Source organism: Oncorhynchus masou, chromosome 23, assembly GCF_036934945.1.
Source record: "Oncorhynchus masou masou isolate Uvic2021 chromosome 23, UVic_Omas_1.1, whole genome shotgun sequence".
NCBI lineage: Eukaryota > Metazoa > Chordata > Actinopteri > Salmoniformes > Salmonidae > Oncorhynchus > Oncorhynchus masou.
Window position 1 is genome coordinate 26,375,491 of NC_088234.1, and position 16,092 is coordinate 26,391,582.

Sequence of the window (16,092 nt, forward strand, 5' to 3'; positions counted from 1 at the left end):
TCCCCACAACTTCCAAAGAACCAAATGTGCTAGCTGGGCAGTTTGCCATCCATTAGTTTAACATATAGTTACGGTTAAAACATTTTTTTATGGTAATTGAAACTAAAAAAGCAAAGATGTTTAGACATTCAGAATAAAACACTTTTTTTGACACCCACATGTTTCAGAGAAATAACAAAATTAATGAATTAATTCAAATAAACAACCACATCGACATGATTTCACCAACTTTGGTGGTATGACAGAACTAAAATAGAAACCATTTTGTCTTAAAACGTATGCTAACACATAGCAACCAGTGCCCTTATTATATACTGTGAAGACTGCACATGGCTCTATGATTTGTGATCATGGCAGAGACAGTGGAGACGTAATTTACAGCACATTGTGCAACACTCAGCCACAAATAGAGGGGCAGCAGCACAGCACCTAGGCACCCTGCCATCTTCCATCATCACCTTAAGGCTATTGGTTTGAGTTCCATGGGTTTGAGTCTCATGTAAGGAGCTGTGTCTACCAGCCAGTCAGCCATACCCAAGCTAATACCTAGGTGTTTAGCTCAAGGGACTAACAGATATTTGTTGTGCACAGTAGACACAGATTCAAACACAGTCAGTCATATTTGCATTAGCCAGGGCCAAACTGGAGAGTAACGACTCGGTTTCTAGTGTTGAGACCTTAGAGAGAAAGATAGTATCAAATGCTATATTTCCTTGTAGGCTGCACAACAGAGTCAGAAACAAAACATACAAAGGAGAATCTTCTTAGAACTCTTCATGGATGTGATCTATTGCCATTAGTTCCTAAGACTGGCCCCCTGCCTCTCATTAAGCCCCCATCAAAGAAGCTCATTAGGAAGTCTAATTGGGTTATGACTGAGACACTTGACTTAATGGCGAGAGAGAGAGAGAGAGAGAGAGAGAGAGAGAGAGAGAGAGAGAGAGAGAGAGAGAGAGAGAGAAAACAATGCGTTTGCATAGGTTTGAATCTGACTAGTTCTTATCAAAGTGTCAGGAATCACACAAAAATGACAGCTCGGGTAAAAATGTAAGATTAAACTAAACGAGCAACCTTAAAAATTCGACCAAGGTTTAGTGCATCTCATAACAAATGGTTAGGAAGTGGATTACATTTCAATCCATTTCACTGGCTCACATAAAATGTTATGTGACACGAAAAAAAAGGAAAACAAACTCTATTCACCTCTCCATGAGGGCAAATACGTCTATGTGTGTGTCAGAGTAATTTTCCTTTTCAAGTCTATATGTACCAGAAGGGCATTTCAACAATTAGCATTGCCTTGGTTGGTCAGACTGTGTGAACCAGTTTAAAATGTCCCTCTGCCCTTTGCTTGTTACAGCGTTCTGGTGATGGGCAGCAGAGCCCACGCACGTCCTTCAAAGCCTGGCGGTGACTCACATACTCAGGGGAAGTGGGAAAAGTCAGAAGGTTGTATAAGGGCGCCCCAGACAGAGAGAGGGAGGAAAGGAGGGAGAAGTTCAAACAAACACGCATTGCAGTATTTAGGCTACAGAATGACTTTGGGTATTGTAAAGTTTTGCCACCACACACAACCAGGTAGACTCCCCCTCATAGGTAGAAACTTCTAGATTTCGGGAATAAGAAGTGTGTGTGTGCAGGCTTTAGTTTGTCTGTGTATGTCTATGTCCGTGTGTGTTTTATTCACTAACCTGTCACGGGGGCCTCTATGTCCAGCAGGTTCTTCTCAGCCCTCAAGATGGCCGCTCCCTCGCCGATGAGCCTGAGGGCCACGCTCTCCTCCACGCGGCCCTCCTTGGTCAGGTGGCCTTTGAGCACGTCCACTTTGGGCCTCCCATCGCTGTCAAACACCTCCTTGGCTGTGAGTCGGTGACTTGGCGGGAACGGGACAGCTGGAGGAGAAGGAAGAGGGGGAAAGTTAGTTCCTACAAACCCACAGGTACAAAAGCCCTCACACAGTAAAGAGTGAGGAGGAGAGCCATGTTGGAGACTCTATGCTCCAAAGAGGACTAAGTCAAACAAGTCAAAGCTACAGTTGAATCACTGAGCAAGTTGAAGTCTTTGGAGGAAATATCTTGGCAAGAGAAAAGGTGTTAAGGGAAATATGCACCTCTCATTGAAAGTAACAAAACACAGATTTTAACTAAACTATATTTTCTCTATTTTAACTATTTGAAATAAACTATATTTTAACTAAATGTGTGAATACATCTATATAGGATGTAATCAAATAGTAAACAAAGTCCTGCACTCTGATGTCAGCAATTATCAAACAGAAAACCAACTGCCGGTTTAGCATACACTAATGACGCCATTGAAATGACAAGAATTATCACAGCTAATATTTGATAGCCTGCAGCTAGCAGGACTGTGTGTTACTGCTGCCGCCTACACCAAATCCTCTCAAATGCTCACTATCCTGTCCTTACGGCCATCTTAATTATTGACTAATTACAGCCATCCACAACAATATCCTTCATTTAAGGAAAGCAGAACAGCAGAAACAAGGTATTCATTTCGGTGGAGTTTGTTTCAATCATGACGCAGTCAAAGCTTTCTTGTTTCCACACAATGTAATGGCCATCCTATTATATAATACACAGTAATAGCTACCCTATTATATAATACACAGTAATAGCCACCCTATTATATAATAGACAGTAATAGCTACACTATTATATAATACACATTAATAGCTACCCTATTATATAAAACACAGTAATAGCCACCCTATTATATAATACATAGTAATAGCTACCCTATTATATAATACACAGTAATAGCCACCCTATTATATAATACACAGTAATAGCCACCCTATTATATAATACACAGTAATAGCTACCTTATTATATAATAAACAGTAATAGCCAACCTATTATATAATGCACAGTAATAGCCACCCTATTATATAATACACAGTAATAGCTACCCTATTATATAATACACAGTAATAGCCACCGTATTATATAATACACAGTAATAGCCACCCTATTATATAATACACAGTAATAACCACCCTATTATATAATACACAGTAATAGCCACCCTATTATATAATATATAGTAATAGCTACCCTATTATATAATACACACTAATAGCCATCATATTATATAATACACAGTAATAGCCATCCTATTATATAATGCACAGTAATAGCCAACCTATTATATAATGCACAGTAATAGCTACCCTATTATATAATACACAGTCACAGCTACCCTATTATATAATACACAGTAATAGCCATCCTATTATATAATGCACAGTAATAGCCATCATATTATATAATACACAGTAATAGCCATCATATTATATAATACACAGTAATAGCCATCCTATTATATAATACACAGTAATAGCCATCATATTATATAATGCACAGTAATAGCCATCCTATTATATAATACACAGTAATAGCCATCATATTATATAATGCACAGTAATACTCATCATATTATATAATACACAGTAACAGCTACCCTATTTTATAATACACAGTAATAGCCATCCTATTATATAATACACAGTAATAGCCATCATATTATATAATACACAGTAATAGCCATCATATTATATAGTGAACAGTAATAGCCATCCTATTATATAATACACAGTAATAGCCATCATATTATATAATACACAGTAATAGCCATCATATTATATAGTGAACAGTAATAGCCATCCTATTACATAATTCACAGTAATAGCCATCATATTATATAATACACAGTAATAGCCATCCTATTATATAATGCACAGTAACAGCCAACCTATTATATAATGCACAGTAATAGCTACCCTATTATATAATACACAGTAACAGCTACCCTATTATATAATACACAGTAATAGCCATCATATTATATAATGCACAGCAATACCCATCATATTATATAATACACAGTATCAGCTACCCTATTATATAATACACAGTAATAGCCATCCTATTATATAATACACAGTAATAGCCATCATATTATATAATACACAGTAATAGCCATCATATTATATAGTGAACAGTAATAGCCATCCTATTACATAATTCACAGTAATAGCCAAATTATTATATAATGCACAGTAATAGCCATGATATTATATAATGCACAGTAATAGCCATCCTATTATATAATACACAGTAATAGCCATCATATTATATAATGCACAGTAATAGCCATCCTATTATATAATGCACTGTAATAGCCATCCTATTATATAATGCACTGTAATAGCCATCCTATCATATAATGCACTGTAATAGCCATCCTATTATATAATGCACAGTAATAGCCATCCTATGATATAATGCACAGTAATAGCCATCCTATTATATAATGCACAGTAATAGCCATCCTATTATATAATGCACAGTAATAGCCATCATATTATATAATGCACAGTAATAGCCATCATATTATATAATGCACAGTAATAGCCATCATATTATATAATGCACAGTAATAGCCATCATATTATATAATGCACAGTAATAGCCATCATATTATATGATTTACACACAGCTGTACAGTACAAAGAAGGTTCACCTCCCTGATAGTTAATTGCAAATTAGCCGGCACGAATTTACGAAAATATGAAGTGGATTCACTAACTCAGCATTTTCACACCATCAGAAATGAGTAAATCGTCCTAATTAACATCCCAGAGCAGCATCACTGCTAACGACAGAGTAATGTGCTCTGCCATTAGCCATTACAGAAACAGCGTCATTGAGTGGAGAGGGGATCTCACAGACCGAGGCAATGATTTCACTTAGGTGACATCATCTGTAATCAGAATTCCAGCCCACCTCCATGTCCCACTGTAATTAATAAAATAATAGAAAAAGGTCATTAATATTATGGGGCTTAATTTGATCTACCATGTATGCTGTATAAACTGCACTGATCTCCTGAAGTGTGCACTTGAACACTTCCCGTTATGGTATAAACTCTCTCCAGCCAATGCTTACACCAATCCAAATTCTTTAAATCCATGACAAGGAAAGTGCAAGTGCAGATTTTGGGAGAAGCATGGAGTACAGCCATAGACTTCTACTTCACTTTCAACAGTCTCTCTCAACAGACATTCGTATGATACAAGAAAGCAGAGCTAGCTCGAGATTGCAAATATGGCTTGCAAAGTTAACCTTCTCTTTCAGTACCTCACTCAGCTTCAATTCAGACACCCAACATGGATGATGACTGAAACAATTGACAAGTCAGCCAAACTATTCCTACCAAACAACTTCACATAGCCTACATCCCTGTACAGATAACACTCATCTGTGTTGGTGTGCTTAAACCCCAGCCAGTGCCCCAGATATGGTTACCAAAGGCCCCCTGGCTGGGTCATTTCTCAGCACCTGTTGTGCAACTCTAGCCCCGGGCTTAAAATGACAGTCTGTCGTCATGCAGCCTCCCGTCTCTCATGTTGAGCTCTTGAACACAGGCTCCCCCCCCCCCAGCCTTCCACCACGTCTGCTACATAGTGCTACTCATATCATCAGGGGTGGGGGAAGCCTCTGTATGCTGCTTTCTGGGAACAATGTGTGTGTGTGTGTGTGTGTGTGTGTGTGTGTGTGTGTGTGTGTGTGTGTGTGTGTGTGTGTGTGTGTGTGTGTGTGTGTGTGTGTGTGTGGTGTTTACTCATCAGTGCAACTACACACAGACCCTGACGTGTTGTCTCCAATCTTACAGGCATCTCATTGCTGACACTTTCTGTGTGTCAGGGTATCGCTACATTCATTTGACATCACCAACATGCTGGCGTCGATGACAGTGACAAATTTCAGTGGTATTGAAAATATTCCATTCTTTCAAGTTTTACGCACACAATGTGTGAATATGCACACAAAATGTAAGCAGAGCAAAGGCTTATGGGTGAAACTTGCATCTAAGGACCAATGGAAGTGTTCCAAACAGGAAAACACCTGTTGCTTACCTGGCAACGCTGAGTGAGCTAAATCAAGTGCTCCAAGTTTTTTATTTTATTTCATGCCTATAGTAGGATGAGGTAAAGGGCATTCAGTATTGTTGGATACTCCTGGCTACAAGTGAAGCTCTCAAGTTGCTGATGACCAGTTGCTTAGCAGACTGTTGAACAATATGTTATGCATGCGAGTGAATAAAAGAGAGCTAGCATAGGCTACTAGTTGGCATATCTGTGTTGTTCATGTCATTTGAGAAGGTGCAGGGTAGTTGGTTTGTTCATGTCATTTGAGAAGGTGCAGGGTAGTTGGTTTGTTCATGTCATTTGAGAAGGTGCAGGGTAGTTGGTTTGTTCATGTCATTTGAGAAGGTGCAGGTTAGTTGGTTTGTTCATGTCATTTGAGAAGGTGCAGGGTAGTTGGTTTGTTCATGTCATTTGAGAAGGTGCAGGGTAGTTGGTTTGTTCATGTCATTTGAGAAGGTGCAGGGTAGTTGGTTTGTTCATGTCATTTGAGAAGGTGCAGGGTAGTTGGTTTATTCATGTCAATTGAGAAGGTGCAGGGTAGTTGGTTTGTTCATGTCATTTGAGAAGGTGCAGGCTAGTTGGTTTGTTAATGTTATGTTCGCTTCTTCAGAAATTTCAAAACCACAGCAATTCCAAACACACATTGCCTACTATGATTGATATACTGTAGGCCTTACCCCCTTTAACAGACTTTATGGATGATTGATATTCAAGTCTTTGTCTTTCATGTATTGCCTTCATTTCTATTTCTCAATCCTGTCCTTACTTTATCCATTCTAATTAATCGTTAATAATTGATTTTGGAAGTAATTCGCAACATATTTCAATTTTGAAGACTGCCATTTAGAATGGCACACGCCCATGCTTTCCAGCACTTAAGAACCGTGAGAGTGCAGCAGGCTGAGGTTTGATGAGCCTGCCTGCCTGCTTGGTTGCCCGCCTGCCTGGTTGCCTGCCTGTTCGCCTGGCTGATTACTCAGGATGACTCAAAGCTGGGCTCCATTAGCTGATAGCTTTCATTAATTTCATCATAACTCAGCCCCCCGCCATGTAACCAGTCAATTGATGCTCTGCAGGCTACAATCTAGAAGGAGAGAAATTGGTCTGCATTTATATAGTCTGAACATTCCCTTCTCATTTACCACGACTTAAAGGGGAATTTGACAGAACAACTGATCATTTTATATTGTGCCTAAAGGTACAGTAATGAATTCCTTAATGTATTCATTAATTCAGTGAAAAGACCAAGGATCACAGCTCATCTCTCCGGCACCAACCACCCCACCCTACCAAACGTGCCGTGCCCCCTTTTTAAACCCTCATACAAATAGACAAAATAGACCAACCCCAGGATTCAATGTCCTGTATAAATGAAGTCAGCTATCAAAGACAACCTGGACCCTGAGACTACCCACTGGGCGTAGACGTCAATGCAACGTCTATTCCATGTTGGTTCAACGTGATTTCATTGAAATGATGTGGAAACAAAGTTGATTCAGCCAGTGTGTGCTCAGTGCGTAGTCTGTTGCTCTGGAGTGCAATGCTGTAGTTGCCGTCAGATCTCATATACCTGATCAGTGTTATGAATCTCTATTCTCCTGATTTATATTTCTCCCATCACTGTGGGAGTAGAAAATGGCTTTTGGCAATCAGTGAAAAAGTAGACGCTTAATTGGTAAAAAAGGCCAATAAGAGTTTCAACTCAGGAAAGCAACAGGCATGGTTGAGAGCCATCACTCCAATTAGAGCCATTTCCACCATTAGCTAGAAACACTGTCCATCTCCCGTTGCATAGCAAATTAATACTATGCATTATTCAAACAACTCCCCCTCATTTATTTCAAATGCATTATCTATCTCCCACTCATGCATTATTTGAAGCACTCCCGGGAACGACAAGTAATTCCTTTCCACAGATTAAAAGTATCATTCAAAAGGCTGATTACAGGAAACCATGTTGGTCATACTGGGGGTCGACACTTTTAACACTTTTAACGTTGTGTAACCATTACTTCAGGTAGGAGTACAATGACGTTGCCATTATGAATGTTCAGAATCAAAAGAAAGGATCAAAAGAAAGGATGGAAGAAGGGTGGGTTACCGGTGGATTAATGGTGAGATACTGTACGACCAAGCATGACACTTGGAGGTGCAACTCAAAAGTCAGGCGAAAGATCCCAGACAGATTTCAGCACATGGAAACTGCAATGCCTTATTATACGACAGTACAAAAGATTAATTGACATGTTTGGCCAATTAAAAATTCACAGCTGCAAGAATCTTGTCCAGAGCTTTAAAACAACATTAGTTGTTGACGTTACCTCTCTGCTGTTTTAACTACATTTACCTTTCTGCTACTTTCACTACATTACCTCACTGCTACTTGCACAACATTACCTTTCTGCTACTTTCACACCATTATCTCTATGCTACTTGCACACTATTACCTTTCTGCTACTTTCACACCATTACCTTTCTGATACTTTCACTACATTACCTCTCTTCTACTTGCACAGCATTGCCTTTCTGCTACTTTCACACCATTACCTCTATGCTACTTGCACAACATTACCTTTCTGCTACTTTCACACCATTACCTCTCTGCTACTTTCGTAACGTTGCCACTCTGCTACTTTCATTACATTACCTTTCTGCTACTTTCATTACATTACCTTTCTGCTACTTTCACTACATTAACATACAAAAGTACTGCTCTCCAACTACCTTGTAAGCCGCGTATTCTCCAATTACAATATGCTGGGCATGTGGATGTTTCTAGAATATAACAAATATAATATAACAAATATAACAAAGCTTTCTTTGTGTCCAAAAAGCTTTCTCTGCCTTTAACCTTGTTCTGAACACCTCCAAAACAAAGATCATGTTGTTTGGTAAGAAGAATACCCCTGTCCCCACTGGTGTGATTACTACCTCTGAGGGGTTAGAGCTTGAGGTAGTCACCTCATACAAGTACTTGAGAGTATGGCTACATGGTACACTGCCTTCTCTCAGCACATATCAAAGCTGCAGGCTAAAGTTAAATCTAGACTTGGTTTCCTCAATCGTAATCGCTCCTCTTTCACCCCAGCTTCCAAACTAACCCTGATTCAGATGACCATCCTAACTACCCATGCTAGATTACGGAGATGTAATTTATAGATCGGCAGGTAAGGGTACTTTTGAGCAGCTAGACGTTCTTTACCATTCATCCATCAGATTGCCACCAATAACCCCATCACTGCACTCTATACTCCTCTGGTCATCTCTATATACCCGCTGCAAGAGCTACTGGTTGATGCTTATTTATAAAACCCTCTTAGGCCTCACGCCCCCCTATCTGAGATACCTACCGCAGCACTCATCCTCCACATACAACACCCGTTCTGCCAGTCACATTCTGTTAAAGGTCCCCAAAGCACACACATCCCTGGGTTGTTCCTCTTTCCAGTTCGCTGCAGCTGGCGACTAGAACGAGCTGAAAAAAACTGTCAAACTGGACAGTTTTATCTCCATCTCTTCATTCAAAGACTCATGGACACTCTTACTGACAGTTGTGGCTGCTTCGCCTGATGTATTGTCGTCTCAACCTTCTTGCCCTTTGTGCTGTTGTCTTTGCCCAATGATGTTTGAACCATGTTTTGTGCTGCTACCATCATGTCGTCATCTTGTGTTGCTACTATGCTGTGTTGTCAAGTGTTGTTGCCATGCTATGTTGTTGTCTTAGGTCCCTCTTTATGTAGATGTTTCATTTTTAATTACAGCCCCCGTCCCCGCAGGAGACCTATTGGTAGGCCGTCATTGTAAATAAGAATATGTACTTAACTGACTTGCCTAGTTAAATAAAGGTAGAAAAAAAAGAATATCTCAACATCCCTAGTTGATCAAATAGCTTTCTTCTCCTGCATCCCTATCCTTTACTATATACATTGGTGTATGTAGCCATATAATTTCATATAGAATGTGAATTAAAGGATCTCTCATGTAGCCTACATGACTCAGTTCAATAAATACGGCCCAAGGTCACCACATTTCACTGCACACAGTGAGATGCACAATATACATACAGTGGGGCAAAAAGTATTTAGTCAGCCACCAATTGTGCAAGTTCTCCCACTTAAAAAGATGAGAGAGGCCTGTAATTTTCATCATAGGTACACTTCAACTATGACAGACAAAATGAGAAAAAAAATTCTGAAAATCACATTGTAGGATTTTTAATGAATTTATTTGCAAATTATGGTGGAAAATAAGTATTTGGTCACCTACAAACAAGCAAGATTTCTGGCTCTCGCAGACCTGCAACTTCTTCTTTAAGAGGCTATTCTATCCTCCACTCGTTACCTGTATTAATGGCATCTGTTTGAACTTGTTATCAGTATAAAACACACCTGTCCACAACCTCAAACAGTCACACTCCAAACTCCACTATGGCCAAGACCAAAGAGCTGTCAAAGGACACCAGAAACAAAATTGTAGGCCTGCACCAGGCTTGGAAGACTGAATCTGCAATAGGTAAGCAGCTTGGTTTGAAGAAATCAACTGTGGGAGCAATTATTAGGAAATGGAAGACATACAAGACCACTGATAATCTCCCTCGATCTGGTGCTCCACGCAAGATCTCACCCCGTGGGGTCAAAATGATCACAAGAACGGTGAGCAAAAATCCCAGAACCACACGGGGGGACCTAGTGAATGACCTGCAGAGAACTGGGACCAAAGTAACAAAGCCTACCATCAGTACCACACTACACCGCCAGGGACTCAAATCCTGCAGTGCCAGACGTGTCCCCCTGCTTAAGCCAGTACATGTCCAGGCCCGTCTGAAGTTTGTTAGAGAGCATTTGGATGATCCAGAAGAAGATTGGGAGAATGTCATATGGTCAGATGAAACTTTTTGGTAAAAACTCAACTCGTCATGTTTGGAGGACAAAGAATGATGAGTTTCATCCAAAGAACACCATACCTACTGTGAAGCATGGGGGTGGAAACATCATGCTTTGGAGCTGTTTTTCTGCAAAGGAACCAGGACAACTGATCCGTGTAAAGGAAAGAATGAATGGGGCCATGTATTGTGAGATTTTGAGTGAAAACCTCCTTCCATCAGCAAGGGCATTGAAGATGAAACGTGGCTGGGTCTTTCAGCATGACAATGATCCCAAACACACTGCCCGGGCAACGAAGGAGTGGCTTCGTAAGAAGCATTTCAAGGTCCTGGAGTGGCCTAGCCAGTCTCCAGATCTCAACCCTATAGAAAATCTTTGGAGGGAGTTGAAAGTCTGTGTTGCCCAGCAACAGCCCCAAAACATCACTGCTCTAGAGGAGATCTGCATGGAGGAATGGGCCAAAATACCTGCAACAGTGTGTGAAAACCTTGTGAAGACTTACAGAAAACGTTTGACCTCTGTCATTGCCAACAAAGGGTATATAACAAAGTATTGAGATAAACTTTTGTTATTGACCAAATACTTATTTTCCACCATAATTTGCAAATAAATTCATTAAAAATCCTACAATGTGATTTTCTGGATTTTTTTTCTCACTTTGTCTGTCATAGTTGAAGTGTACCTATGATGAAAATTACAGGCCTCTCTCATCTTTTTAAGTGGGAGAACTTGCACAATTGGTGGCTGACTAAATGTTTTTTGCCCCACTGTACACACAACATACATTACACGTCTTGGGTAGGAGAGTCTTAATCAACATAACATACTGTACTGGGACTCAGTCATTGCAAAGAAAAACAGATTTCCCACGGAGCCATATCTCACCTCGATTCATTTTCCCAGAAGCATGCGACTCAGCAACAAGAGCCTCATAGGAGAGACCCGTGAGGATTACCATACAGCACGTCATTCATATGGGAGGCATACAGTACTGTATTGTATGTAGCAAACAAATTCTTGGGGTGTAACAGTATGTCTTGTATGTACAAAGAAGGCTTTTTAGCATCTGATATGATCAAACTAAGCAATGGGTTTACTGTGAGTCAGTACTTGAAATTAACCATGAGCAACGTTCGGTACAGGATTCATGCTCAGTGCTAGACACAGAAAGGAGGGGAAAACAAACATTTTGAAACAGAGTGTAATGGGGAAGAACTATCTAAACTGGTCCAATAAGAACGTTATGCCCTACTGAACATGGTCCAGGTGTCTACACCCTCCTCCCCTCTCACTCGTTGTTGACATCTGACTGAAAGCTGTATGCAGTCGGCAATATGTTATGCCCTTAGAGATCCTATTAAATTACTAGAGGGGCTATGTCATAAACCCTCAAAGTTCTAGAATGGGGGTGAACATGCCAGTCATATTGGTCAGGGAGAAATCCAAAACCAATCTAATTGGAATGATTGACAGTAGAGGTATAATTCAGATTTGACTTATGCAGGAAAATACAAGTAAGGCATGTGATTTATCAGAAATTGTGTAATGAAATTATTATCAACCTAAAATATTGTCATACAGTGGGGCAAAAAAGTATTTAGTCAGCCACCAATTGTGCAAGTTCTCCCACTTAAAAAGATGAGAGAGGCCTGTAATTTTCATCATAGGTACACTTCAACTATGACAGACAAAATGAGAAGAAAAAAAATCCAGAAAATAACATTGTAGGATTTTTAATGAATTTATTTGCAAATTACGGTGGAAAATAAGTATTTGGTCACCTACAAACAAGCAAGAGATCTGGCTCTCACAGACCTGTAACTTCCTCTATTAGAGGCTCCTCTGTCCTCCACCCGTTACCTGTATTAATGGCACCTGTTTGAACTTGTTATCAGCATAAAAGATGAAAATGACAGACCTCTCATCTTTTTAAGTTGGAGAACTTGCACAATTGGTGGCTGACTAAATACTTTTTTGCCCCACTGTATAATTATACAGTTTATACAGGTTTTATACACATGTTCTGTATAAATGCCTCTAAAATAAAGTGCCTTGCAAAATAATTCAGACCCCTAGGATTTCTTCACATTTTATTGTGTTTAAAGAGGGATTAAAATTGATTTAATATTGTCAACAATCTACACCAAATAATCTGTAATGTCAAAGTGGAAGATTAAAATATATATTTTTTAAGATAAATACACATAACTAAAATATAGTCGCTGTATAAGTATTCAGCCCCGTAGTTTAGGCAAGCCTAAATTAGTTCAGGAGTAAAATGTGGCTTAACAAATCACATAAGTTATGAAATAATATGGGTTGACAAGATTCTTTAATGACTAACAATTCCTCTGTCCCCCATACATCACCTGTAACATCACCTGTAACTTCCCTCAGCCATGTATTGAATTTCAAGCACGGAAGGCCAGGAACAACAACAAAGGCCAGGAAGCTTTTTGAAAGCCTCATAAAGAAGGGCTTCAGTGATTGGTAGATGAGTAACAACAACAAATAAGACATTAAATATCTATTTTAGTATTGTCAAGTTAATAATTATGCTGTGGATTATGTATTAAACCACCAAGACACATCAAAGATACTGTCGTCGTTCTGAACTGAACTTCAGAACAGGAATGAAACTGCTCAGGGATGTTACTATGAGGACAATGTAGATTTTAAAACAGCTACAGTGACTCCACAATAATGACCTAAATGTGTGAAAAGAAGAATATTCCCCAAAAAGTTAAATATTACAAAAAACTGAGCAAAGGAATACACTTTTTGGCCTAAATAAAAAGCTGTATGTTTGAGACAAATCAACATCTTGACAGAGCTTGAATTTTGAAAAAAAATAAATGGGCAAATATTTGCACCACACAAGTGTGCAAAGCGCTTGTCTAGCCTAATTACCCAAGAAGACTCACAGCTGTAATCGATACCAAAGGTGTTTCTAACATTTACTCAGGGAGTAAATACTTACACAACGACTAAATGTGAGATATTTAAAATATCGTTGCTTTTTTTAAATCAATTTTTTTTTAGTATTTTGTGTAGATTGTTGACAAAAAAATTTTTTCAATAAATGTTTAATTCCACTTTGTAGCACAATAGAACTCCAAGGCGTCTGAATACTTTTGCAAGGTACTTGTATATGCCAAAACGTATGTTTTCTTGGAAAGCTGTTTTCTTGGAGTGCTATTATACGATACAATATCAGTCCTTGTTGCATTTACAACTTGTCTAACAGTCCTATCATCAACTGACTTCAGTGGATTGACTGCATTGTTTGAATGGAATGTAGCCATATTGGCAGTTAATTTGAAACATTTATGGAATCCTTCCTCTAAAACTGTCTGGCTAGATATTTTACACAATATCTTATCACGGCACATCAAACCATGGTTGACAAGCTCCCCGACCAAAATGGCTGACCTTTATCCCATCATAAAAAGGATCATGTCTATTCGATTCTATGGTAAGGGCTTATCTCAAACTCAAAAGATACAGAATCAACAGAACACTACGGAAGATCGTGAAGCATTGCATAGGGAGTCGTTGTCGCCACTGCATTAGTCAGCACGTAGCTCGTTTTTGATAGGAATGCCCATTTAAACCACTGCACAGACCCACTTCTCTCATCCACCATAACACCCATGTATTCAGGCAGTGTTTGTATACATATGAAGTCACCATTTTACTCTGTACTCTCATTGCACAAGTAACATGAGCGAGTGTCAGGGGGAGAAAAAAAATGAATGCTCCCATTTCTATTGATCTGGGAACTCTGACTGTCTGGAAGTGTCAATCACATTACAGCTTACAGCCAGCCTCCAGCCCAGGAAGCAGCTACTTTCTATGGGTCTCAAACCAGGCAACATAACTGTGGCTACATTATCATCTCCAACCAATCAGCCTTCACCACAGACTGAGCAGCCAATCAGCCTTCAACACAGACTGTGCAGTGTCTGAGGAGAAAGAAGTCACTTCGTAAAAAGACGATTAGCTGCACAAAGATAAGATTGATAATAATAATGGGCAAATTATACTGTATATCGTGGCTGATAGAGCATGTGACTTAGACTAAGAAAATAACTTTCCACAAAATGAACCTCCATATATAGAAATGAAAAAGTGTTGTTTCCATGAAGTCTCAACTATGTATACATCATTTACATCAAAAGTACTATTTCATATACAAACAAATCGCCGAAAACAATATTGACAAAGGCTAATTTTCAAACCAATACTCTAAATTGGAGTGTTTTGGCATCTCACGGATTTCACAATGAAATCTTGTCGAGCACAACGCCTTTCAATGGACTATGGGATTTGACCTGGGAAAATGGCTGACAGGGCACCAACTGCTACCCTCCGAGAGTGTGGGTGAGTCTTTGGCTGGCACTTCCCATCCTCACCCCGAGACAAATTACCACGCCAGCACTTTTCACTGCCGCCAGCCTCTGCATGACCACCAGAAAGAGAGAAAAACAAGAGGTGAAAAAAAGGAGAGAAAAGAAGAGGGTGGGACAAAATGATAGAGATGGAGAGACAGACAACAATAACAATGCGCCCGATATTATATATCGGCCTTGATGTCGGTAGCGCCATATCCTATTGGACGATAATGGCTAAAAACGTTGCAATATTGGTATCTTCCAATAGTCTATTTCAACGCAAGATATTTCAAGACCCCAAACAAGAGCCAGTGTGCTGTGGTTTAGGTGATTCACTGAACAAACAGAACTCACTCTGTGCTTGTCACCCCAAGGCATCAGGCATTGGCGGTGAGCTTCGCTTTCTGTCAAAGTGCCAAAAGACACACACAGTGAGTGGACAAATGTCTACAAGCACCCGTGGTTGCTGCTCCCCTGCGCCGCACAACACAGTAACCCCCCACACACACACCACACCAAAGCTTTGCAGTGGTCTCTCAGTGAATGTTTAGCTAAAACCCATCATGACTCATGACTGAACTTTTGTTTGAATGGTTCCAACCTCCCAGTTTTTGTCAAAAACATTTAAAAAAATAATGGAGGTCATGACCTAAGACATGAATCATCAATAACTGAGAGAAAACACTGCCTTTCATCAAATAAAAGATTGCCTTTCCTGGTTAAATTGCTATATTCAGTGCTACTACCTCCAAGGAGGATAATCAAGGGACAACAAAAAAAACTTTCCATCTCTCAACATATTCCCATAAAACTCTCTCAGCAGAGTTAGGTTTCCAGTTGGAAATCTTTCAGTGAAGAAGCA

At 39.5% G+C, this 16,092-nt stretch overlaps 1 protein-coding gene across 2 annotated transcripts in view; it reads right to left on the bottom strand.

The window, feature by feature from the left end:
- The window catches only part of LOC135510643 (protein phosphatase 3 catalytic subunit alpha-like), a 98,600-nt gene that overhangs the window by 53,138 nt on the left and 29,370 nt on the right, over nucleotides 1–16,092 (bottom strand). For both annotated transcript variants that reach the window (XM_064931728.1, XM_064931729.1), the window contains exon 2: nucleotides 1,692–1,892. In XM_064931728.1, the coding sequence (XP_064787800.1) occupies nucleotides 1,692–1,892 (201 nt within the window). The remainder of the gene's footprint in view (nucleotides 1–1,691; nucleotides 1,893–16,092) is intronic.